At 40.0% G+C, this 26,914-nt stretch overlaps 1 protein-coding gene and 1 pseudogene across 1 annotated transcript in view; both read left to right on the forward strand.

Annotated features, from left to right (window-relative positions):
* Window positions 1–1,484: 1,484 nt before the first annotated feature.
* LOC124105575 (transcription factor AP-2-epsilon-like) lies at window positions 1,485–2,758 on the forward strand (annotated as a pseudogene).
* Window positions 2,759–9,879: 7,121 nt separating this feature from the next.
* Window positions 9,880–26,914, forward strand: part of LOC124105576 (zinc finger protein 420-like) — a 37,443-nt gene continuing 20,408 nt past the window's right edge. The window contains exon 1 of the mRNA XM_058585123.1: window positions 9,880–10,120. Coding sequence (XP_058441106.1) covers window positions 10,088–10,120 — 33 coding nt within the window. The 5' untranslated portion in view covers window positions 9,880–10,087. The remainder of the gene's footprint in view (window positions 10,121–26,914) is intronic.

Consider the following 26,914-nt stretch of genomic DNA (forward strand, 5'->3'; position numbering starts at 1 on the left):
AACTATTTTAAATTTTACCAGTAAAATACTAAACCAAAGGGATTTTTATCTATTACTTATTTTGATCTTATTTAATATTTATTAATTGTTTGATCTATTACTTATTTCTAGAGAGTAATACATTTATTACTCACATATTCTGAATGAGCTTGCATCAATAACTAGGAGTAATTCAATAAAATTCATCATTGAAAAATGAACTGGCAAATGTGTTTAAATTTGAGAAAGCCAATCTGGGGCAATTGATGATAATTAAGAGTGTTTACTGGGATGGGGTCTACTAGATTCATAAATATATAAAATGGAGCCTTGAAAACACTAAAAGTTAAAGATCAGAGATAGGATGTGAACAGCCAACTACAAAAAAAAATAAGATTAGGTGAGCAATGCATAAGTAAGTGACTGAGACTGTGAGAGTGTGTATATTCACATGTGTGCAAATGTAAAACCACAATTAAGGTTACCAAAAAATTGTAATTTTTTCTTTCCTCTTTTCCTCTACTCCTTACAATCATCAGTATATATTCTCCATCTTTATTCCCCCCATAAAATAAGAATTTAGAATCTTATGAATTTAGAATCTTATTTAAGTTATAGAAAATTACGAAAAATGCCTTGAATTACAAAGAGTAAATACTGGAAATAGAGTACCAAGCAAATTTCACTCTCTGACAAGTTTTAGGGAGGAGCAGAAACTTCTCTGACACCATCTTGAGCAGATTCTGCCTGAGCAAAGAGTTCCCATGGTTAACCATTTCTGAAAGCATCAATCCAAAGCAAACTGTGCTTACTTATGAAGCAGGACTTTTTCACCATTCATATGAAGCTCAGAAAAATGAGGTTTCTTTAAGCACAATTAGATTTGATGTCCTGAACTTGATATAGTTCCAGTAACACCTCCAACTGTCTTCTCCCCAAGGAGCACCAAAAATGTTGTTGGCAGGCACTTTTTCCAACTTAATTAATACTTTTGACTGCATAATCTTCAAAATATTTAGTTCTAAATTTAATAAAAGCACTTGCCTTGTTTCCAAAAATTAACACATTTGGTTGACTTCACTCTTCCTGTTGTTGAAACAACAGTAATTAAATCACTGCCAAGTATAAAGTGCTCTGTAGGAGCCTCAGTGATGGACAGCCACTACAGGAGTTGAGCATGGTAAAACACATGTACACGCTCACACACAAACTCACTGAAATGCAAGGCAGCCCATTATTCCTGGAATGCATGGAGCAGGCTGCTCTCGAGGGAGTGGTGCAGGCGCTGGGTACCCCGGTTGACCGACTTTTCCAAGTGCCATCAGCGGCAGGTCCTTTCGGCTTCCTTGGACCAGCCTCAGGGTACTCACAGGTGAGGACTTTAAGTCGGCTGGGCTCAGGGCTGGGTGGTACCCAGGTGCTGCGCCGCGACCCTAGCCAGCTGTGTCCGCTTCCCACCCCTCTTCTAGCAGCCCTCGCCGTTGGGCGATAGCTCTGCCGCCGCCATGTCTCACACCCCGCACTACCCGCCTCTTGCTGGTGCACACTTACTCTGCCATGGAGTGCCCCCACGCGCAGCGGTTGGCGGGGCCCATCTGTCCTCTCGGCCCCAGGCAGTCTACAGACCAGCACCACCGCTCTACCACAGGCCAGCGGCAGCAGGGCCGCCCGACCCTATGGCGCCTGGCAGCCGCCATTGCCCAGGGCCAGGCGCCCGCCGCCGCCGCCACCTTTCCCCAAGGCCGGGGACCCATACAGAGAGGCCTGACGCTCCTGGCGCAGCCGCAACCTCCACAGGCTTGCTGGCGCCGCCCGCCAGCGCTCTGAGTCCCGACCAGCTCTGTGACTGCACCTCTGCAGTGCTGCGGCTACTGCACAGCCTGGCCAATGGTACACAATGCCTAGCTGAGGCACCCCTTGGTCTTCCCGGGCTGGCGGCACCATGTGGCCTGGAAGATCTGCAGGCCATGGATGAGCCTGGAATGAACTCCTGGAGCAGTCTGTGATAAAGAAAGGCCCCATCCCCTCCAAAGCCAGCAGCCTTTTGGTCCTCTCATTGGCCAAAGGCAGCCTGGTTGGCGGCATCACCAACCCCAGGGAGGTCTTCTGCTCCCTGCCTGGACGGCTTTCATTGCTCAGCTCAACATCCATGTATAAGGTGACCATGAGGGAAGTACAGCGGGGACTCTAACTCCTGAGTGCCTCAACACCTCCCTCCTGGGGGGCGGCCTCCACAGAGCCAAGTCCAAGAATGGGGGTCGGTGTCTACGGGAAAAGCTAGAGAAGATTGGGCTCAACCTGCCAGCTGGCCGCCCGGAAGGCTGCCAATGTGACACTGCTGACCTCACTGGTGGAGGGAGAGGCTGTGCACCTGGCTCAAGACTTTGGCTACATCTGTGAGACTGAGCTCCCAGCCAAAGCAGCTGCTGAGTACCTGTGCCTACAGCACACTGACCCTGGGGAACTACATAGCCACAGAGTATGTTGCTGGCTGCCAAGCAGATGTGCAGAGTTTGCCAACTTGATGGCTCAGGATCGCTCCCCATTGGGCAACAGCCACCCAGCACTTATCCAGGAGCCTGGAGTGCAGAGTTGCCTGACACACTTTAGCCTCATCACCCATGGCTTTGGAGGGCCTGCCATCTGTGCTGCCATCACCACCTTCCAGAACTACCTGCTAGAGTCACTCAAGCAACTGGACAAGATGTTTCTAACCAGTGCAGGCAGTGGGCATGGTGAAACCAAGATTTCAGAGAAGGATGCCAAACATCAGAAATAGCCGAATCTCTCATTCATCCTAAGGGGCTCCCAAGCCTTGAGCTGAGACTTAGCTCCTAATGTGACCCTGAAAGGACTAAAAGGTGGGATTAGAGTCAGGTCAGATAAAGAACATTCATCCATAAATCCTAGTTAGGGCTGTGAATAGGAACAAGGGAGGTGGTCTGTTGGTAAGAGCCCAGGTATCTGTCTCACATGTGCAATTGTCTGACCTTTGCTAAAAAGGGCTTGGACAGGAAATTGGAATGAAAAAGTCTGACTTGAGGAGCAGAGCCTTACCCGTTAAGGAGTCTGGGCAGTGGGCTCCTAGGGGCAAAGATTTCTGCTTTTTACTAATGGCTGGAGGACATTGTTAACAAATCAGAGGTGCCACTGAAGAGCTGGTGAGCCTCATCCCAGAATCTCCTATCCCAGAAAAGAGGTGCTGGAAGGAGGTCCCAGTGGGCTTTTTGAGCCCTTTCCATTCTTGGAGCAAAGGGCAGGAGAGGCCCTTGTGGAACACAGCACAACTTGCAGAACTTGAATCCAGGCTGTGCATCACAGCCCTATTGCTATTTGTCCTATTTATTTATGTTTGATGTAATTAAATTTGAAAGTTAAAAAAATGCAAGGCAGACCAAGGTGAATGCCCAGAGTTAGTTTCAGAGGCTGTGGATGGTCAGTGAAGTCAGAGAAAATATTCCCACTTCTGTTTAACTCCACTACCATAATCTGCTTCAGTTGATCTGATTCCCTTGTTTCCAAGCATCTCAAGACTCACCACTTTTATGCCCAGCCTAGATTCCAGCAGTCTTCAGTTTCTCTACATCTGCAACTTCCTAATTTTTTTTATCTTTTAAATTGTGTCCTTTTTGGCTGGGGATGTTGCTCAGTGGTTTAGTGCCCCTAGGTTCAGTCTCTGTGTTTTGAGAAATAAAAAGAATTCATCTCTGTCTGAGAGATCAGGAGAGGGTTGGGGATGGAGGGGCAGGGGAAGGTGGTGGTTACTGGCAGTAAAGACTGGGAAGGAGCTTGAGAGCACAATAGGAGAACCTTGAACACCATGCTGGAGATTCTGGATTTGAGGCTATAATAAATTGGTTCACATCATTGGCTTTTTCATCAGTAAAAGGATATTATCAGATGGGTATTTAGAGTTTGCAGAGATAGCAGGGTAGAGGAGAAGTATTGAAGGGGAAGAACCTGAAAGAGAAGACAAGTAGATGATTTTATCCTTCTAGGAAAGAGATGACAAAGATTTGATGTGTGGTTCTGGTGAGAAGAGACAGAAGCCTTGAGAGACAGTCTGGAAGGTGACAGAAAGTGCCCTCCCTGTGACCTATGCTGAGCCTAAGCTCCAAGGAGGGGTTCTTGCTCCTAGGAAAACTGAAACAAAAGAAACAGAAACTTGGGAAAGCAAGAATTTTAACGGTCACTTGGTCTAACATTGAGGTAGAGCTTAAGTAACTTTAGGAGTTACTTATTGTGTGATAAGTAAAGATAAAGTGGCTAAGCAAGGAATTTAGAACAGCAAGGGAGGAGCTAGTGTGTAATAATTTTACCATCACTAAATTCATAATTTGACTTAAGTCATTTTTTTTACTTTAACCTCAATTTCTTCATCTGTTTAATTTATATAATCTGTGCACTTCAGGCCAGGGCCAATACCACAAGTTTAAAAAAAAATTATATATCCTCTTTATTTTTAAAATTTACCCTATGAAGTTCATATTAGTCTCCCAGTTTTACAGATGAGGACCATCTTTTACAGAGGTACAGAGGGCAATTTACCTAGAGTCACAAATATTGGAAAGGATTGAGGAATGAAAGTACATTGTTTTTTAAACCTGATACTTTAATCTGCAAATATCAAGAGGGGGGGTAGGGTGCCCAGAATTAAACCCCATTTAGATTTCAGCTCCAAGGAGGAGGAGGCAGCTTTTTGTGTGACTCTGGAAGGGAAAGAGGGTACTTGGGAAGGAACTTAGAACCAGAGAGGATGAACTTATCATTTCCTTAAACATGGGAGCTCAGCACAGCTGAGTTCACAGTGCAGGTCCTATGGAAGAAGGGAATGGAAAGTGAGAAATGTGGTAAAGGAGAAACAACCTCAGACTCAACTAATCCAAATAGATTTTAACATCTATTTGTCTCACCAGAGCCCAGTTAGTTGATAAATTCACCCATTTCTTGTAGTTCCAAAGCATTAAGAATAATTAGTACATACTAGTATTCACCTGTCTTTTTATCATTTCACCATCTCAGTCATCATAGGCAACAGTTTTACTGAAAGTTTTGTGGCAATATAACAAAGGTTACCAACTTTCTAGTCTGTAATATCTGTTTCCTTGCCACTCTTAAGATTTAGGAAGGTGGGAGTGAATTGGAGAAGAAAAAAAATATTTTATTTGCATAATGAGAAAAACTTTACATAGCCTAATGATGATCAAGTGCCATAAATTTAAGACTTAAAAAATCAAAACTTTATATTTCATCAAACTAAAAACCTTCTTCACAGCAAAGGAAATAATCAAGAACATGAAGAGAAAGCCTACAGAATGGGAGAAAATCTTTGCTACCTGTACCTCAGATAGAGCATTAATCTCCAGGATACATAAAGAACTCAAAAAACGGGGGCTGGTTTGTGGCTCAGAGGTAGAGTGCATGCCTAACATGCATGGGGCACTGAGTTTGATCCTCAGCACCACATAAAGCAAAATAAAGGGCACTGTCTCCACCTATAACTAAAAAATAAATATTTTTTAAAAACTCAAAAAACTTAACACCAAAAAAAATAACCCAATCAATAAATGAACAAAGAAACTGAATAGACACTTCACAGAAGAAGAAACATGATTGGTTAACAAATATATGAAAAAATGTTCAATATCTCTAGCAAATTAGAAATGCAAATTAAATCTGCACTGAGATTTTATCCCACTCCAATCAGAATGGCAATTAACAAGAATACAAGTAGCAATAAATATTGGCAAGGATGTGGGAGAAAGGTATGCTTATACATTGCTGGTGGGACTGCAAATTGGTGCAACTACTCTGGAGAGCAGAACAGAGACTCCTCAGAAAACTTGGAATGGAACCACCATTTGACCCAGTTATTCCACTCCTCGATATACACCCCAAAGGACTTAATATCAGCATACTATAGTGATGGTCACAACAATGTCCATAGCAGCTCAATTCACAATACCTAAGCTGTAGAAACAACCTAGGTGCCCTTCAACAGATGAATGGATAAAGGAAATGTGGTATATATGCACAATGAAATATTACTCAGCCATAAAGAAGAATGAAATTATGGCATTTGCTGGTAAGTGGATGGAACTGGAGACTATTATGCTAAGTGAAATAAGCCAATCCCCAAAATTGAAAGGCCCAATGTTCTGATATTCAGATGCTGACTCACAATAGGCGTGGGGAGGGAGACTGGAGGGAGGGAATAAGAGGAAGGGAGGGGGATGGGATTGGGAAAAACCGTAGAACAATGTAACCCCATATCATGTATAACCTCAGGAATGGGAAGTTATACTCCATATATATATGATATATCAAAATACATTCTATTTTTATGTATAACAAGAAGAATAAATTTTAAAAAATCGAAAAAAAAATTGTGTCTTTTTTGTTAGATTTCAAGGAAAGACTATTCCAAACTTTCAGTGCCTCAATTCCTAAAATTCAGTATTCTTTATGGAAAATCCCACATAAGTGTAGGAAACAAATCTAAGATCTGTGATCTAAGATCTTAGGAAAACCTATCAACCCTTCCTGTCCTCAGCAAGTCACTACCTCTCATTCTCTTCAGCAATTGTCCAGAACTTTTAAGATTCTCTGTCAACCCACCATTCATTGATCACTATCATCAGATGCTGCTGAAAAACAGTAAAAATCAAGGTCAGAGTGTGAACTCCTTCAAGGTTTGGGTCTCCTACTGATACAAGGATTTTTCTTATACCATCCTATCTAAGTCTTCAGTGCTCAAAAGCACAACTTGTCTCCTCAAAGACTGTCCCCTTCAGCAATTTTTAATCCCTTTAATCTTAAATTTGTTATTCTCCACTGGCTCTTTTCCATTCAGCCTATGTGTGTAAATCTCTCCTTTGCAAGTAACCCTTCTGGAATTCTTTTTGCCCCTCCATCTCATGATATCACTTAATTGGTGTGTGTCACTATTTTTTATTATAACGGTTCATTATAGATTATTGGAAAAATGAAGAAATGTACAATTAAATAAAGTTGTTCTAATTCCATGATATACAAGGGATCTTTTTGTTTAACTTTTAAAAATATCACTATATTCTTTATAGTATTCTATTTTAATCAATTCTACTGTGTTCTATTCAATTATATATATAAGCTGCTTTATTTCGTAACAAAATCTGAACTCAAAATAATTTGAATTCTAAAGTTTGCATTTTACAATATCAAGAACATTACCTTGCACCAATTATTTCACAAAAAATATATTCAATGACTCCACATTAGTCCTTTGATCTCTGTAGCTTACATTATTTTTCATAAACTGTGGTAATAGAATATTTTATAATTTAAAAAGAAAAAAAAAAAATATATATATATATATATACACACACACACACACACACACACACACATTTGAATTAGTTTGATCATTGGAAATTTGGACATCATATTATCTATGTCTCTATCTGTTTTGTTATCTTTTTATGAAGTATATGTTGACATTCTTGCCCATTTTTCATTTATTTATAAGTCTACCTGTATATACTAAGAGTATTCACACTTTTTCATATGTGTACCAGTAACTTTGTCTTTGCTATGTGTCCCTTAATTTGGTTATAATATTTTATGCAATGTTTTTTTTCAATTTAGACTGGCAATTATTTAGACTTTTTCTGTTGCTTTATGCACTGTGAATCATCCTTCAGAAAATTTACATGGTTTCCTTTTTTCATATGGGCTTCAATTTTTTACATGTAACTATTTCATACCCATGTAATTTATTCTGTCCTGTAAAATAACATGAAAACCAGTTGAACCTTACATGTATTATAGTTAACAACAGTTCCAGCCACTTTTACTGTTTCTATCATCTCCCCTGATTTTCTGTTATCACATATTCTGTAGTCCATCCATTGACTCATTCTTGACCTTCTGCTGCTTTGCTGCTTTCTTAAGGAGACTGACCTATAAAGACTGTTTTCCACGCTGCCTTATTAAACTATTTCCAGCACTTCCAGGAGGAGGCACTGGTGTGAGGGCAAAAAACAGCCACCCTCTTGTTGCCTCAGGTGATGTCTTAGGCAGAGGTTACATTTTTCTCTAGCTCCTGTACCTGCTTAGACATTCTACCTTCCACCTGATTCCTCTACCCTTGGACTCTGGCATTCCCATCCCAGCTTAGGGACATAGTAGCTGCCTTCTGTTCAACATCAGGAACTTCTCAGGCTCTTCTAACCAGAGTCATCTTCCCTGTGCTTTAAATACTTAACTTAATTTCAATTTTTCTGTTTGAAACATTATCTTTCCTATTCAGTGACATATGTTCTTTTCTATATCAGGCTATAATTTTAAATGATTGTAGTTTTTATAAAGTGATTTTATTCATATTTTATAAAATGTTATTATCTAATTTTGTTTTGGGAAAAAAAAACCTTCTCTAAGTGAACTTAAATGTATTTTTCAATCTTTACACATTTTATCTCATTTTTACACATTTTTTATTATAAAGGTTCATTATAGATTAATATACTTATTAATATACTTATGAATACACTTACATGAATAACAAAAACCTATACACATCTAAAATATTTTTACTGGAACATTATTTATACTAATAAAAAGTGGACAAAAATCAGCATGAAATAAATTATAATATCTCTATATAAAGGAAATCTCTAGGCCATTAAAACTATGTAGTAATTCACTACTATGAGAGCATAAATTGCTATGATTATTCCAAAAACCTTTCTGGAAATCTATACTAAAATTAAAAATATGGATACTCCACTACCCATGAATTCCATATCTAGGTGTAGACCCAACAGAAATATGTAAGTATGTTCTCAAAAAGACAAGTCCAAGAATGTTCCCAGAAACCATTTCATAATATTTTCAGTCTGAATACAACTCTAATATCTACTAAAAGAGACATGTACATTCTGTATATATTCACAAAATAATGTGATATCAATTTGAATGGGAAAACCAAACTAATAAATGACATGTACACATGTAATGTTGAAAATGAGAGCAGACACAAAAATAACATCCTGCAGGATTCCCATTTGTGTAAAGTTTAAAAATGGGGAATACTAATTGAGGCATAAAAAACCAGTGGTGGTTTGGGGATTAAGATTAGAAGGTAGGGGTTGATTTCTACACTCTTTCATACTTATATTTTTTAGAAGTTTAAAAATTTTTACAGTAGATCCATGTGTATTGATATAGAAAGATATCCAAGTTATGCTGCTAAGTTGAGTAAAACGGTTGCTGAAGGGTATGTAAAGAAAGAGTCCATATGTGTAAAAAAAGGCATATATGTGTTTGTATAAATATATACACCTGTGAATACACACATATACAAGAAAAGAGATTGTGAAATTATATGTAAAGAAAATATAACCTCACTTATATTGATTTATATGAAGAAGCACACATACCTCAGGGTAGTAAAAGTTGAGTTTTCTCTCGTCTTGTCGGGTGGGTTTCTAGGAAGTGGCAGGCCTCTGCATCCAAGCTGATCTTAATAGGAGACTCTGCCCACCAGAGTTCCAGACTGCAGAAGCTCACCATCGATTTTCTTTCACAGGGTTCCCGGCTTGGCTTCTGAATTCCAAAAACGAAAACTACCTAGAAACATCCCCCACCACCTCTCTCTCCAGTTGAGAGCGCTCAGCTAGCGGTATATATACCTCTTGGGTCAACGCTATTGGTTCACATTTATGCTAATAAGGGTTTGGAAAAAGTAGCAACCCTATTGGTTCAAATTTATGAATTGCTCCTGCCACCACGCCCCCTGAGGGGAAAACGGAAGTGAGGGCGGAGCTCTTGCGCTTTACCAATAGCGTTGGGGGTTGGGGGGGGGGGGGCTGCACCAGAGCTCAGGAGCCAATGCGGCATTGTTGCATCCGGAGTGCTGGAGACAATTTGTTCCTCACTGCCTCCAGAACGTAGTAGCCGCCACTGCTACCACCACCACAGCACAGGCGCTGGAGCGCAGGAGCCATGGTAGCCTCCAGAGCACAAGAGATGCAGGATCCTAGGAACCTCTGCTACCCTGCGAGCATAAGCCAAAGCCGCAGCTGCTGCGATTTCAGAGTGCCAGAGAGCTGCTGCCACCACCGCCGCCATGCTCAGGAGCCAATGCCGCCACAGCCACCAGGTATGTCTACAATGCAGGACCCACCACAACCGCCTCCAGACCACAGGAGCCAGTACTGTTGCAGATGCAATGCAGGAGCTGGTGCCATTAAAGCTCAGAGACATCCACAGGGAGGGTGCAGTCGCCTTGGGTTGGGGGACAGCGGCTTCTGGAGAGGTACTGTTTGGCAAAGGGAGTCACCACATAAGAGGCAGGCTCACCCAGGGTGGGCATCTTCCTCTTCAGGGCTGGAGGTGTGGCCTGTGAGTTTTGGGATTGTGGGGCTGGAGGTAAGGAGATACTTCTGGTGTCTTTACCATGTGTGCAGGGGCGGATGCAGCGTGAGTATCCTCCAGGTGGGGGTTATAACTTGAGGTGTCTGGGTGGAACCCCGTTTAGTGGAGGAAGAGGTATGTGGGTCTCAGTGAGGAGACCTTAAAGGAAAGACAATCTCCTGGGGACTGGGAGGCCAGTTGGTGGGGGTCAATGTAAAAAGGGATGTCAAAGGGGGCCCAGCATTCAGCAAAGAGGATAGGTTCAGATTGGGGCCATAAAGATTTCCTCTCATGCCACAATATTCTCACTCCTTGGAGACAACTCTAGAAGTCAGGTGGTCCCAGTCACTAAAGGTTCTAGGATAAAGTGTGAGGACTGCTCCTTTGGCAAGTAGGGTCTCCTCGCCCCTTGCTTCCTATGACAGGAAGATGACAGAATTTGGCTGGCCCTCTGCCTTTTCATTTTCTCTTGGGTCAGCCTGGAGCTTAGTATGGCATCTGGATTTATAGCCAACAACTTTTCAGGTCCCTGTAGAGGTTGGGAATGTTTACAATTGTGGAGACTAAGGATAGTATTTGCATGTCTGGAGTGGGAGAATGTGGGTGCACAAATATGGCTCTTTATGCTTGAGGACATGTGGTTGGAATATGTGTATATGAGAATGTGCATCTGTCTGGAGATGTTCAGTGTATATTTAGGTATCGTATGTATGTGTATCTGTGTTCATGAACTGTTTTTGTGACTCTGTATTTATGTGATGTGTGAATTAGTGGGAATGAATAAGGTTATGATTGTGTGTGTGCTTGTGTGGTGTGTGTGTATTACCCTTCCCTTTTCAGGGCCCCCATCATTCAGCCTGGCACAAAATTGCAGCTATGTTTGTATCTTGTGAGTTGTCAGCCCAAGAAAAAGGTGAATACAAAATAAAGGAGATGGAATAGAGAAGTGGAAAAAAGGAAGAGGGCAGAGTGTTGGGGAAAGGTGTGAACAGAAAGGGCCAGAGTATGCAGGGGAATCAGGGGCATGGGAAGAGGCCTCTTCCCAGCCCTGAGTGCTTCCATTTGGGCAGGTGCTGCAGCCACTTCCCAGAGGCAGCATATGATATTGGGCCAAAGCTGCCTGCTCTCAGAGCCCTCTTGGAGCTGGGAGTGCACACCTAGGGGCAAACTGGTGACATCCTGGATCCTGAGTTCTTCATTGATTTGCAAAAGTGGCAACAGCAGTGCTTCTGGAAAGACAGGCAATGAACAGAGGCATGGCTCTGGGCAGGGACTCAAGAACCTAAGGACAGTGGCTAACTGAACACTACCAAGAGATGGTGGACCACATGATCACAGTATTTTGGAGAGGCAGGAAGGACCAGCATGCAAAGGCTACCTGGAGCTCAGCTGCCTGGTAAAGACTGCACTCACCACCTGATGCTCAGTCAAGCAAGAGGCAGTAGTGGATGACATTTTTCTTGGCTTAGCTCCTTGCTAAAGGAGGAAAATATTTTATGCACTAATAGGAAATGTTTTGCTAGCGGAGATAAAAGAAGGAATTGTGGAGGGAACAAAAGAGATTGTTCTGTCAATTTGGGCCTGGGGTGGAGTTGAATCTGAGAAGGCAGTCTGCTGTGGAGTTGCAGCTCCTGGACTGAGGGTAGGAAATGCCAAGGTGCCAACCAATGGGATATTCCTGTAATGGGATGTGACTATGATGAGAGGTGGCTAGGAAAGAGCCAGGGTCTCCCTACCCAGATTACTTACTCTTGGATTTTTTTTCTTCCTTTGATGCTGGATCCAAGACACCAAGTGTCAGGGCTGGCAGAGTTTTTAGGCTCTGTGTGTGAGTGTGTGTTCTCATGCCCAGACTTGTGAGCACAGTATGGGTGGGACCTTCATTTGATTTCGTAAGGTCTTTAGGAGAGCATTCACACCAACCTTCTAGAGGAGCCACTTGCTTGAATGACACTTAGTGGATCCAAGAGGTAAACGTTGGTCTTAGAGTAGTGTATGTGAAGGTCCTTAGCCAGGATGTGCTTTTTTACTCACCCAGTCTATACTTGGTTAGCGGTGGCTGCCGAGTTGCAATGGAACCCCTCTCTGAAACCCTCTCCAGGCAGGCTCCTTACAGCAAGACTAAGTTGTGCTTGTTTTAAATGGCTGACCCTTGGAGGAGGAAAACTCACTGGAGCAGATTTCACTTGTCTGCTTGGCTGGGTGCATGTTGCAGTTGTGATATTGATCTTGATCTGCATGCTCATGCATATGGGTGGCTCTTCTTGAATGCAGGTTGGAAATGAAGAGAAAGCAGGAGTTTGGGTATTGCATGCATATGGACAAATATCAAGCATGAAAACCTTCATTTGTGTACAAGTGTTATATGAACTTGTTGGAAATCTGTGAGGATATGTGCCCCCTACCCTATGCTGTGGATATTGTTTGAAATGTGAACAAACAGACCTCCTTGGGAGGGAAATGTATTCATTAGAGCAATTGTGTTTATAAGGACCCTGATTATTTCACTGTGTGCTTTGCATAGACCTTTCCGTTCTCCCTTGGCTTCTGATTTCCAACAAAACTAATAACCTATGCCCCATTTTTGCATTTTTCAGGGTTATTATTTGAAAAGAAGTAAGCATCCTTCATAATTATGTAGTACAAATAATTATGTATTGTGACATCATTATATTCCATGAACTATTCATCACTATTTCCTGTGTTTGAAACATTGTCCATGTATTTGCTTTAGAGAGAGATCATGCATGAGTATGTACTTCTCAGAAGGGGGAATGAGAAACCTAAAACAGATACATACTTGTAGACAGAATTGTCATGGCCACCTATAAAAGAAATTATTAATTTCTGTTTCAAATAAATTGAAATAGACACAGTGTGAGTGCACCCTCTGTAATGGAACCCAGTATTGCAGATGCATATGGACATGGAACATACCTTCTGCTTAAGAGTGTGTTCCAACTCCTGTGGTTCCCAGCCCATGATTCCAACACTAAATAGTCTGTCCTTGGATTTTCTTTACATGGTTTTCTCAATTAGCTGAATATGTAATTAGTTATTGTACTTTTTATAATTAGTGATTATGGAGGTACAAGGCGAACTATTTTTGAAGGAGTTTCCATATGGAGATATAACTTTAGCTTACATTACTAACTGAAAAATAATGATGTTGTAGTCTAATTTAGATGGTTTCTGTAGGCTGGATCCTATGAGATTGAATATAACATGAAAATAGTGAAGATGAAATTCTGGGTTTTTTTCAGTAATGGTGAATATGGAATTCTGGGATGAAGAGTAGACTTAAAAAGTATGGCACAGAAAATTGCTGTGACACCAAAGTGTAATTTGGGAAAAGGAATATGTGGAATTAAGATTTAGAGAAAGCAGAACTGTTATCATAATTAGAGTTTTGTATTAAGTCCACATTAATACTTATTTTCAAAATTTTGTTTTAAAGTTTAGAGAAATGTATGAATATGTATTATCCTCTGTAGGGCATGATGTAAGGTGGGGCATGTTGCATCAGAAAAGAGGAAACTTAACTTGCTGGCTGCTACCTGATTCCCAGTCCTGGGGCCACATGTGGCTAAGAAAGCACCTAGCGATTAGCCAGAAGGCATTGCCGTGGATTGTGATGAAGAATGAGACCTCCTCTAGAATAGGCTCAGAACCCTTCCGCCCTCAAGGACAGCTCCTGTCTCCCATTACTGCCTGTAGGATGGGTGTAAATGTGAATTCTCCTCACCCTGCTGACCTTTATCCTGATTGGCTCCTGTACATTATATTAGCTGTGTGTGTTTTCTCAATAAACAAGATTCTGCTTTGAGGGAGGGCTGGGTGCAGGCAGCCAGTCGACCTTTACCTTTCTTGGACCTTTACCTTTCTTGGCCCATCCTGGTTGGGGCATGCTCCCCCAATCTCTCTCGCAGGTCAGGAGGGAATGGAGGGATAAAAACCCTGACAATCCTCTATCTTCCTGGGGAGGGGGTATAATAAAATATTATTTTATTTCTTCAGGTTATTTAAGGTTGCATAAACCTCTTTAGTGTGCTACCCTCCCATGAGTTTCTTAAGAAGAACAACGATTATTTTCTCTTTTTAATTTTTTATTGTTCTAATTGGTTATATATGAGAGCAGAATGCATTTTGACTTTTGTACAAAATGGAGCACAACTTTTCATTACTCTGGTTGTACAGGATGCAGACTCACACCATTCGTGCAATAATACATGTACAAAGGGTAATAATGTCCCTCTCATTCCACAATCTTTCCCACACACCCCCATACCCTCTCCCCTTTCCTCATTTCCCTCTGCCTAATCCAAAGTTCCTCTACTCTCCCACCCTCTCCTTCATTATGGATCAGCACCCACATATCAGAGAAAACATTTGGCCTTTTTTTTTTTTTAGGATTGGCTTACCTTGCATAGCATGATATTCTCCAGCTCCATCCATATACCTGCAAATGCCATAATTTCATTATTCTTGAAGGCTAAGTACTATTCCACTGTGTATATATACCACATTTTTTTTTTATCCATTCATCTGATGGAGACTATCTAGGTTGGTTCCACAGTTTAGCTATTATTAATTGAGCTGCTATAAACATTGATTTGGCTGCTTCTCTATAATGTGCTGATTTTAATCCTTTGTGTACAAACTGAAGAGTAGGATAGCTAGGTCAAATGGAGGTTTCATTCCAAGTTTTCTAAGGAATCTCCATACTGCTTTCCAGAGTGTTTGCACCATTTTGCAGTCCTACCACCTATGCATGAGTGTGTTTTTTACCCTTTATCTTCACCAACACTTATTGTTTATATTCATGATAATTGCCATTTTGATTGCAGTGAAATGAAATATTTGCATTTCTCTAATTGCTAGTGATGTTGAACGTTTTTGAGTTATTTGTTGTTTTGGTGTTAAGTGTTTTTGAGTTTTTTTATTTATCTTGGAAATTAGTGCTCAAGGGTTTTTTTATTTTTTTAAGAGAGAGAGACAGAGAGAGAGAGAGAATTTTTTAATATTTATTTTTCAGTTTACAGTGGACACCACATCTTTATTTTATTTTTATGTGGTGCTTAGTATTGAACCCAGCGCCCTGTGCATGCCAGATAAGCATGTTACCGCTTGAGCTACATCGCCAGCCCGCTCAAGTTCTTAACCTTTAGTATTTCTATTTTGTATTTTTTTAAAATATCTTTTTGCTCAACCAATCATTGACAGAGTAATTATCTTCCATTGAATTTTTTTTTGTTTCTCTTTTACTTTTTATACTATGTTCTCAAGTGCATATATATTTACAACTGTTTTACCTTCTTAATGAATTGAAATTTTAATCATTACATAACAACTCTCCATTTTCCCTGGTTTTATTTTTCTTTACAATTTTCTCTCAATAGTTATATATGCAAAACATTTTTTAAAATGTATTTTACATGTAAGTACCTAATTTTTAATTTCTTGTAAAATGGCCATTTGAAGTATCCAGTCTTCCTTCTGAATGAAATAAAAGATTTATTGTGACATTTTGGTAAGCTAACCTCATTTTATTTGTACAAACATAACCATAATTAAAATAAAAGACAAAGCAAACATAAACCACTTTTAAAAAAATGACTAACTACTCAAAAGCTATGGAAAATATCATTGTAGGTAAAATAATTTTTTTTCTGGGCTTTCTCCAAAGACAATGTGGTGCTTCTCAGTATCCATGTCACAAAACAACTATGTTAAAGGGGTTTTGCTTTCATTTTGAAAGAAGACAGTAAAGTGAAACAAAAATAATTTGAGTGTTCTCAGTTTCTGACAATTAAAAATGTTTTATTGTTCTAAATCATGGCACAGTTGATAACTCAATCCTCTCTATGTTCATTGGGAGAAAGAGAGAAGTAATAAACAGTGGGGAAAAATTTAGAAAAAATGAAATTGAGTTGCAATGGAGTCATTGTGTCAAGAAGACATTCATTCTATAGAAATGTGTGTTCAGGATTTGATGATAATTATAGAAGCATTGAGGAATTGGATTTTTAGACCAGGCAAATGAATGGAAATACACATTTGTTGCTGTAAAAGAAAGGATACATGTATTTAAAATATTAAAGAGGGAATTGTACAAATATCAATTAATAGAAGTTACAAAACTGTTAAGCAGAAATGAATATTCAGGATTTAGAGGATATGTCATAAAAGTTAAATAAGCCAGATATCCTTGTAGCAGGACTAGAGTCAGTGCTTAATATAAAATCAATAGAAGGTGACATCCAGTTGAACCAAATTTACAGAATTTTCTATGTGGTCTTATCAATTTGCTTTGATAAGTTCTTACAGAGTGGTGCCTCTTTTTAAAATAATAAGTCTATTTTTTAGTAATGTTTTACCTGTAAAATATTTGTCCCCCCTCCTCTGAATAGCAGCATAATACTAAAAGGCATGGAGACAGACATAAACAAAACCCTACCAATATAAGAGTATATGTCAAGTCTACCATTTCTAATACAAACAGGAAAATAATAGGTCAGAAAGTCTGATGTATTTCAAGCCCGTGAGATTTTTAAACATGCCTTAGAATAACTAATAAAGGATAAGGGTCAGTTAGTTACTGACCCCTGACATATATTCAGGAAATATGAACCTTTCTAGATACTTAACCATGATTCTCAGCAACAAGTTCATTGCTAAGTCCTGCTTCTAGTTAAGGTCAGTACATAATTCAAAGTCCAGGCACAGTGCAACAGGGCTTTCTAAGGCTGCCATCCATAGTGACAGATGTTTCTTAAATTTCCTAGTGTAAGGCCAGGGATTTGACTGAATTGCTGGGAAATTTCCCAATGAAACCGCTATGGTTCCCATAATGTTTGTTGATCCAAAATATCTCCAAACCAAGTGCTCTGGAAACAATCTGATAAATATCTAGAGTAGCCTAAAGGTGTAACTATTATCAACTTGTATTGTGACAAAGAAAATACAAGGTGTTGTGCCTCATAACTGATTAATCTATGTCCTGGAAATCATACTGTAATCATTTTTCTAATAGGAATCTATGTAAATTAGAGTTCTGCTAATTTAAGATTGAATCTGTGATTAATTTTGTGAATAATTTTGGAATCAGAGAAATTTAAAATAAAAACCAGTTTAGATATTTAATCAGATTGGCTTTAGGGTTAGCCAAGGTAGTTGATTTCTGATTCTCAGTTTCTGCCTTTGTGAAATGGGCACAGGCTATCCCTTATATTCATATTAGTATCAACAACATTAATTACACATGAGGAGTATTAGTTATTATCACTGCCATATTCCATTCTGGTGATGTGCAGGAAATGATGTGATGTAATTCCTATGATTTAAATATAATAGCATTGGCCAAGAGAGCCCATGTTTAGAAAAAAAGTTTATAACTAAGTTTTCAAGTTTTTCTACAGTTGAGTTAGAGATCTTGCTGTGATCTCTATGCATTAAATAAGTTAGTTCCTATTTTCAGAAGGAGCAAAGAAGAGCAAAGTCAGTTTAGCTGGCACAAGGGAGACCTGAATATTGGCCAATGCCTGGTTAAGAAATTGAAATACAAACTTCTGTAAATAATGTCTTGAGCTGAGAACATATATCAGGATTGACCAAAGGGTCAAGCTGTAGACACAGAGCAAAAATGTTATAATTGGCACATTTTGCATACAAAGGTAATTATCAATTATGGAAGAACACCTCATGAATAAGCCAACTATGTACTATAAAGCAATAGGAAGTTTATGATGAACTCATGAGCTCCTCCTCTTCTCTTCTTCCATCCCCTCCCATATTAGTTTTGGTTCATTTAGGCTTGTATAACAGAATGTCACAGACTAAGTTGCTAATAAAACAACAGAATTTTTTTTTCTCACTAGCAGCTGGGATGCCAAAAAATAAAATGCCATGCATTTTGGTTAGCTTGTGCTTTCTGATACATAGATGGCACCTGCTGGCTGTGGTGGAAAGTCAAGTCAGCTCCAAGGACCTATTTAATGACAACATTAATCCCATTTATGAGGGTGCAGTCCTCATGACATAATCACCTCCCCAAATTCATTCAACTGGACACTTGTTTTCAACATGAATTTGGGGTGGACACAAACATTCAGGAGATAACATCTCTCACGACTCCTCTCTTTACTGTCCTTTCCTTCTTTCCATTATGCAGATAATAGTTTTATTCTTTATATTTTCTAAATATATATATATATATATATATATAGACATCTATAACCCTAAATTGAAAGGAGCTTATATGCAGTGTTCAAGGCAAATATCCTCCTGGCTGGGCTGGATTCCATTACTACAAGAAAACCTTCCCTTGGTTAGCGGAGGCCTGAGGCTATGGATTTCAATTCCCAGCACCTCAAAAGAAGAAAGAAAGCTGCAGCCAAGAACCTGTCATTCTGACCCCATTCATTCCTGCTTTTAATGTCATCTATCACCCAGACAGAAGACTCACTGGGCTCAGCCTGAGAGGGTGAAGCCTTAAGCCCTGTCCCTCAGGAGCCCTTAGGTAACCATTGTTCAGTCCAGCACACAGCCAGTGAAGAGGGCAGGCTTGGCCACCCTGGGTGGCTCCAGGGCCTGCCAGTGTTGGTGGCCATCACTAGGCTCCTGCTGCTTTGCTCGGGAGGCTTGGTTTGCTCTGCTGTGCAGGTGCTTGAAGATCTACAGGGAGAAAACTGGGCCACTTAAAAGCCAGTGAGTGGTGAGCGTGCAGTGGCCTCCTGAAACAGGGAGCGAGGCTGCTGGCCACTGGCCACACTGACTGCCATGGGAACTCACAGTCGTGAGTGGGAATCCCTGTGGTAGTCTCTGTGATCTGCAGGGCTGGGTCTGCTCTGGGGAAGGTCAGCCCTGATTCCCAGCTGGACAGTGAAGTGGGGCATATGTCAGTGGTGGAGACCCTGGGAGTCCTGCCCTATCTCTGCAGAGTGTCTTCAGCCCCTACCTGAAGCCCTATCTGGGCACTTAAGTGTCAGCATTCTAGCACATTCCCAGGTTGTGTGGGGACTGAGGAGTGGGATGATCATCAGAATCACAACTACATGTGTTGTTTTCCTGCATCAGGGGGCTATAGTCTGCAGGATCCTCAGTTCCTCCTTCCTGCTGAGCTTGCTTTTCTTTCTCCCTTTCTATTTTTTTTTTGGGGGGGGGCAGTGACTAGGGATTGAATGCAGAGGTACTTTACCACTGAGCTACTTTCCCAGTACTTTTTTTTTTTTTTTTTTTTTTTTGAGACAGTGTCTCACCAAGTTTCTCAGGTTGGCCTTGAATAGATACTAAAGTCTCCTGAGTTGCTGGGATTATAAGTATGTGCCACCTGCTTGAATCCTGCTGAATATTCTAAATGCATGGGAAGCAAATTGCCAAGTCCAGAACTCTGTTTCCCATCTTAAACCTTTGTGCATCTGCCAATAAATTCCTAAAATTCTAGCTTCTTTTCCACATTCCCAATGACAGCGTCCCCTCTCCACAATATTATCAGCTATTGGTTTCCCATGCTATGATTCAAATGGCATAGTACTTTTACTTTGTTTTACCATGAACTGTTTAAAGGATTTGTTTTCTAACTGGGTGCATTGGCATATGCCTATAATCCCAAAGACTCAGGAGGCAGAGTCAGGAAGATTACAATTTTAAGGTCAACCTCAGGGATTTAGGTAGATCTGTAGCAACTCATCAAGACCTGTCTCCAAATTTTAAAACAAGGGCTGGGGCTCTAGCTCAGGTTTAATATGCATGGGGTTAAATCCCTGTCGAAACAAATAGAAGAGAAACATTTGTGACCCTAAGGTGAGCAGTGTCAGCAGTCACTAGAAGGTAGAATGATTTTTTCCTACAGTCTGTGGAAGGAGTGTGTCTCTGCTAACACTGTGACATTAGTCCATTGTCAGGATACTTAAAACATTCATAACTGAAAATAAATTCCCTACTATTTTTAGCAATAATATTTTTGAAGATTTCTTTCACAGTAGGAAAGTTTCTTTCTGCCATTTAAATTAACTGTGTTTCCAGATGCTCACAATAAAGCTGACTAGTGGTCGTCAAAGCCATGCACATCTTTTGCAGAATATTTTTGGAGATTAGATCTTATTGTCAGAAACAGCAACACTTTTGTCATACAACTTCTTCAATCTGAAGTATTAATATGTTCTGTGTTGTAGTCTGAGGAACATTTCCCTCTTTGCTTTACACTAAATCTCAGAATTTATTCCTGAAGAAACATTCTATAGCTAACAGTGAATTTTTTTTTATTATTATTTGCAGTGAACAACCCTGATCTACATAAGGAAAGGTCTGATGCTTTCATAATTTCCTGATAATACTGTTTTTAGTTTTGGAGATTGATAGATTTCTTTCCTGACTCTATCTTCTTCTGGATGGGGAACACAAAGTTCCCCTGGCTAGTGATTCTGTCACCTCTTGTGTCTGGAAACGTGTTTGTGGCAGCTTGTTTTCTTGTTCTCTTGGTTTCTGACTTGTAGGGACTAGACTTTGGCCGAGATTCTTACCATATCTTTATTTTGAGACAGTGTCTCACTAAGTTACTGAGGCTGGACTCAAAGTTGTGATCCTCCAGACTCAGCCTCCCAGGCAGCTGGGATTACATGTGTGTGCCACCACTCCTGGCAGGGATTGCATTCTTGATTTTGATATTATTACAAGTTGGCTCAGGATGAGATGTAGACTTGCAAATGTGTGTTACTATCTCTATTCCTGAGGGTGGAAGATGGCGGCCATAAAGAGAGGGAATGGCTCTCCATAGCCTAAGAAATGGAAAGCCAAGTACTATTTCAAATACAGTTATTCAGTATTTAAAGGTTCCCCAGACATTATAAAAATAATTGTTTGGGACATGGAAAGAGGAAGGGGGACTAGGTGTTTCAAAGTGTGTGAAAGAGGACTCTGAGAAAACTCAATGCTGAGCTACCTGGGTATGAGTAGTCCCCGAGGTCCAACTGCAGGGTGGTAGGAGATACACAGGAATGGAAGCAAGGCTGTGGGTGTGTTTGGTGATCAGGAATAGGACTTAGTCTAAGCTCCTGACCATCACACCCACCCACAGACATCACTCACCCCCGTTCCACCACCCAAGTACACATCAGCTCTGCTCCAGATGCACCTGCTTGATGGGAAATGTCAGCGTCAGTGGCCCTCCAGGCACCACCAAGGCAGAACTTCTTGCCTAGCTTGTGGCAGAAACCAGCAAAGAAATGATAGTCCATCTCTGTCTTTCTCTGTCACACACAAATAAGAACAATAATAAGATTTCAGTTATAGATAAATTGATGGATGAATGAACTTGGGAGTAGTGTGCCAAATAATTGGAGCACTGAGAATACAAAAGTGCAACAATATTTTGAATCACCATCTCCTATCACCCTAATGTTTTATCTCTTTTGCATGAAAGCAGTGTGTGTGTGTGAGTGTGTGTAATATAATCTATTGGACACTCCCAAATTAATGTGTGTCAGGATTAAAGAGAATTAGCATATTTTTATCTTTTTGTTAACACATTTAGAGCAACAGAGACCTGGATCTTAGTCCATGCTTTGGATTGCTTCTTTTCAGTTTGTTAAAACCAGGCTAAGGAGCATAGTTTCCTTTATTCTTTTGTTGTATAAATCTGAGTTGTATAACAATGTGTTTAGCAATGCATATAAAGTAAAAAATCAGTGGGGTACTTAAGCAGTTTAGTGTATCCATCAGAAATTATGTTATATATTCACAATGGTATATTATCCAGAAATGAATAAAAATAAACCCTGTAATGTTAAGCAAAATAGTTGGAATTGGATGATGTAATTCTAAGTGAAGAAAGCCACACAAAGTATCACATCTCATACATGATAACTTAAATAAGTTTATGTGAAGGTAGAATATTGATCACTGTGGCTGGGGAGGGTGCTGGGCATCGAGGGTGGATAATATTGATAATAATTGAATATTATCAATACATGCATATGCATATATGAACGTATGTATCACACTGAATCCCATTAATGTGTACAGTTGACATGTGTGAATAAGACCCATAATCTCACATAATTACTTCATTCTGTAGTAAGAACACCTGAGACATTACTGTCCTTGGGAACGTGCAGTATATGACCCAGTAGTATTAACTTGGTGCTCTACAACCACCACTCTCTCTCTGTGTCTGTGTTCATCTTCCCTCCACCCCAGATTCCACACCGAGTCTGCAATGGACTTCTTTCTGTGTCTGTATCTTTTCACTAGGAATGAACTCCTCCAGCTTTATCCACATATTGCAAATGGCAGAATATTCTTTTATTGCTGGGGATTGAATCCAGGGTTGCTTTCCCAATGAGATAAAATTTTTATTTTTCACTTTTAAGACAGCATCTTGCTAAATTACTAAGGCTGGTCTTCAACTTTTGCCAGTACTCCCAACTACAGCTTCTGCATTTTTCTTTCAAAGCCTGAATGATAAGCCAGGTGTGGGGGTACATACCTTTAGTAATACCAGGGGCTTAGAAGGCTGAGGGGGGAGGGTCATGAGTTTGAAGCCAGCCTCAGCATTTTAGCAAGACCCTCTCCATCTTAGGAGACCCTGTCTCAGGGCTGGGGCTGTGGCTCAGTGGTAGAGCGCTTTCCTGGCATGTGTGAGGCACTGGGTTCAATCCTCAGCACCATATAAAAATAAATAAATAAAATGAAGGTATTGTGTCTATCTACAACCCCAAAAAAATATTTAAAAAAGACCCTGCCTCAAAATAATTTTTAAAAACTGAAAAAGATTATGTATGTATGTTTATATAAAAGAGATACCCTAATTTTCTTATTCATTTATTCTTTAATGGATTTCATTTATTCTTTAATTGTTTTCATGAAATAGCTATTGTGGATAATGTTGCAATGAACTTGAGAGTTCCTAAAGGTGGATTTCATTTTCTTAAATTATTGCAATGGCTAATTTGGGCTTTCAGCAAGGGTAGATTGAGGTTTGCCTAACAATTGCTCTAGAATACCTCTGGGGGCATGTGTGAGTCTGTTTCCTGATGATTGGGTCAGAGAGCAATGGGAAGACCTGTCGTGAACGTGTGTGTATATCAAGAGGCTCCAAGCTTGAAGGGTGCTTTTTTCCTGATAGCTTTACCTGTGGACACCTGACTTCAGATTCTTCAGCCTTTGAATATGAACTTGCACCATTGGCTCTGCGGGGGTTTTTCCACCTCAATGTTCCTCCTCTTGGACTGAATCGTACCAGTTCCCCAGTTTTGCAGCCTGAAGGCAATGGTTTTAGGACTGTTCATTCTATGATCATGTGAATCCATCTGATGAATCCCCTTCTATGTGCACATGTACACGTGTAGATTTTACTGATTCTGTTTTTCTGAAGGACCCTGAGTAATACAGGCATATGCTCAGGAAAATATCTGGATCATGTGGTATTTCTAGTTTTACTTTTTGAAAAACCCCCATGGTGTTTTCCATGATGTCCATACCAGTTTATATTCCTGGCAAGAGAGTCCAAGTTTCCTTTTCTGCACATCCTCTGCAGTGTACGGTACCTACTGTCATTTTGATAAAAGCCATCCTAATAAGAATGTGGTGATAACTCACTGTGATATAACCTGAAACCATAAAACTTCCAGAAGAAAATGGGAGAAATTCTTTGACATTGGTGTTGGCTGTAGTTTTGGGTAGGATGAAGAATGAAGAGAAACAAAATAAACAAGTGAGTCCATATAAAGCTAAAAATGCTTCTGTACAGCAAAGGAATCCGTCATTAAAATGTAAAAGTAGACTGTGAATTGGAGAAAACGTTTGGTAGCCACATATTTGAGAAAAATTAAATATCTAAAATATATGAAAATCCTATAACTCATCAAAAAAGAAAAAAGGGGGAAAAGACTAATAACCTAATTTAAATATGGCAAAATACCTAAATAGACATTTCCCTAAAACTTAAGCAAATGTATGAATGTATAGAAACACTTTTCAGCGTCATTAATTATCTAAAAAATACTTTAGTTGTAAGTTGTTTTAGCGTCATACAGAAGTATGAGTGCTAAATAGTGTGTATTCTCCATCCTACACTGGGCATCCTGAGACATTGGTCAATTCACAAAATGCCAGGCCCTCCTGTTCTTCCTCATTATTTCATCTTAATTGCAAGAAAATCTAGAAATTGGAAGATAACTTCTTATGTATAAATTCGTAGATAGCCATGGATTTTGAAATTTACAATAAAATTAAATAGGATACATTCATAGACCTGGTTGTGACCAAATAGAAAATAGACCTACAAAATAAAATTTAACTTAATTACAAATATCCCTTTAAGAGGCTAACAGCTGGTCCTGGGGGTGCATGCCAGTAGTCCCAGCCACTTGTGAGGCTTAAGCGGAATGATGATTTGAACCTGGGCCTCAGAGTCAAAACCTAGTCCAAAGGCAACCAGCCAACAAAACCCTAAACAAGAACAACATAAAAGGAAAAAAAAATGCCTTCACTGGTGATTTCTGCCAAACTTTCAGTAACAAAGCACTAACAATAATTCATGATCACTTCTAAAAATATAAGAAGAAAAACTTACCAATTCTTTCTATAAGGCCAGGTTTACCAGATAACACATCTCAAGAATGGAAATTGCATGTCATATTCCACCTCGGATTTGAGGAAGTCTCTTCCTACTTAGCAGGTGTCAAGAAAATAATAATAATTGTCATGATAATTATAATAGAATGCTACTTAAGATATGAGAAAAGTTTATTTGAACAATGATAAATGTTATAAAACAATAAATATGAGAGTGACTTTAGCTGATCTTCCGAAAGAAATAATCAAGATTAGAAACCTACTTTTGTGCTGGGGATGTGGCCCCGTGGTGGAGAGGTTGCCTGGCTTGTGCAAGAACCCAGGTTGAATTCCCAACTCACAAAGTAAAGGAAGAGCTTTGTGTTATTAGAGCATCATAGTTACACACAGTAGTTGGGTTATTTTGACAAAATCATACATGGTGGGATTCCATCTACTCCCTTTCAGTCTCATTACCCCTTTCCCTTTCTATCCTCCCTCCCAACATCCTCCTCGTCTGCTCTACAGATCTTCCTTTCACTCATTTACTTACTTTTGCTGGGTGCTTTCTACATGTAAATAAAGGTGGAATTTATGGAGTTACATATGCACACAATATGATTGTGTTAAATCCATTCCCCATTTCTCTCCTTTTCTGTCCCTCCTCCCCCTCCCTCACGCTCCTTCCAGCCTTCCCTGTATCTTTATGATCTCCAGCCCCCTTTCCTCCTCGCTTTGCTCTGGCTGTCATGCATGAGAGAAAACCTCTGACCCTTTTTCTTCTGAGCCTGATTTATTTCACTTAGCATGATGTTCTCCATTTCCATCCATGTACTGGCAGGTGTCATTATTTAATTCTTCTTTATGGCTGAGTAAAACTCCAGGGTGTGTGTTTGTATCTATTAATGGGCACATGAGCTGCTTCCATGGTTTGGCTAATGTGAATTGTGCTTCTATAAACATAGATATGGCTGTATCGAAATACAGTCCTATCACATTTATCTGGGTCTGTATGGGAAACACTTGACAGATATCCAGTATTCGTGGCTATTGGGACGTGTTTCTCTGATAGAAATCAATCAGCCATAGGAAGAAAAGAGCAGCAGTTCCCTGAGGATCAAGTCTGGAGCCATGGCGAATGCACATAGCGCCCCTCGTTATGGAAGTGATCTTCGTCACCCATCCAGTCTCTGGCATTCTGTTTCCCTTTTTATTGGCTGTGGCTCTCACTGCTCTGTATATATTTGTATATATTTGCTATTTAGAATACAAATACTCTGTGCCTCCTGGATCAGTGTCTGTCTTTTTCAGGTTACCATTGTGACCATGTTTAGGGGCATGATTCAATTCGGCAGCACTTAGAGCACTCGCTGTGTTGTGAGCGACCACAGCTCTCCAGCTCCACAGCTCTCTAGCTCCCTGTGTTACAGATTAAACACCCAGCGCCTTCCAGCACTATCCTGATTTCTCCGCCCCCCACACACTGGGGTGTGATGTTCATCAGATGAATTTTCTTTCCATGCCTTGGCTTTGTCTTAAAAGTTTAGATAATTTGACCTCTGCTCTGTGTGGCCAGTTCCTCTGATTTCTTTCCCTTACCATGTTTTCAAGGCCATCTCTATGATATTTTAGAACTCTTAATTCAACTCTTACTGAGTAAAATTCCAGTGTGTGGACATACCGAATTTTAGTCATCAGTTATGATTATGGTTGTGCCTTTGGCAGGACTGCAGCTGAATCCAGGTGTACTCTACCACTGAACAACATCTCCAGACCTTTTATTTTTCATTTTTGAGGCAGATAATCCTTAAACTGGCTCATACTTAATTCTCCTAAGCCTCCAGAGTTCCCGGGATTCTAGTCTGTACCCCCATCCCTAGCAGTTATTAGGTAATCTGCTGTTGGATATATGGGTTGCTTGCACTTTGATTATTTACATTTATGAATGCACATTATTGATATTGATAAATTGATACAACTGTACATT

This window comes from Marmota monax, unplaced genomic scaffold, assembly GCF_021218885.2.
Source record: "Marmota monax isolate L192 unplaced genomic scaffold, Marmota_monax_Labrador192_F-V1.1 WCK01_AAM20220418_F8-fsc00180, whole genome shotgun sequence".
Taxonomy (NCBI): Eukaryota; Metazoa; Chordata; class Mammalia; order Rodentia; family Sciuridae; genus Marmota; species Marmota monax.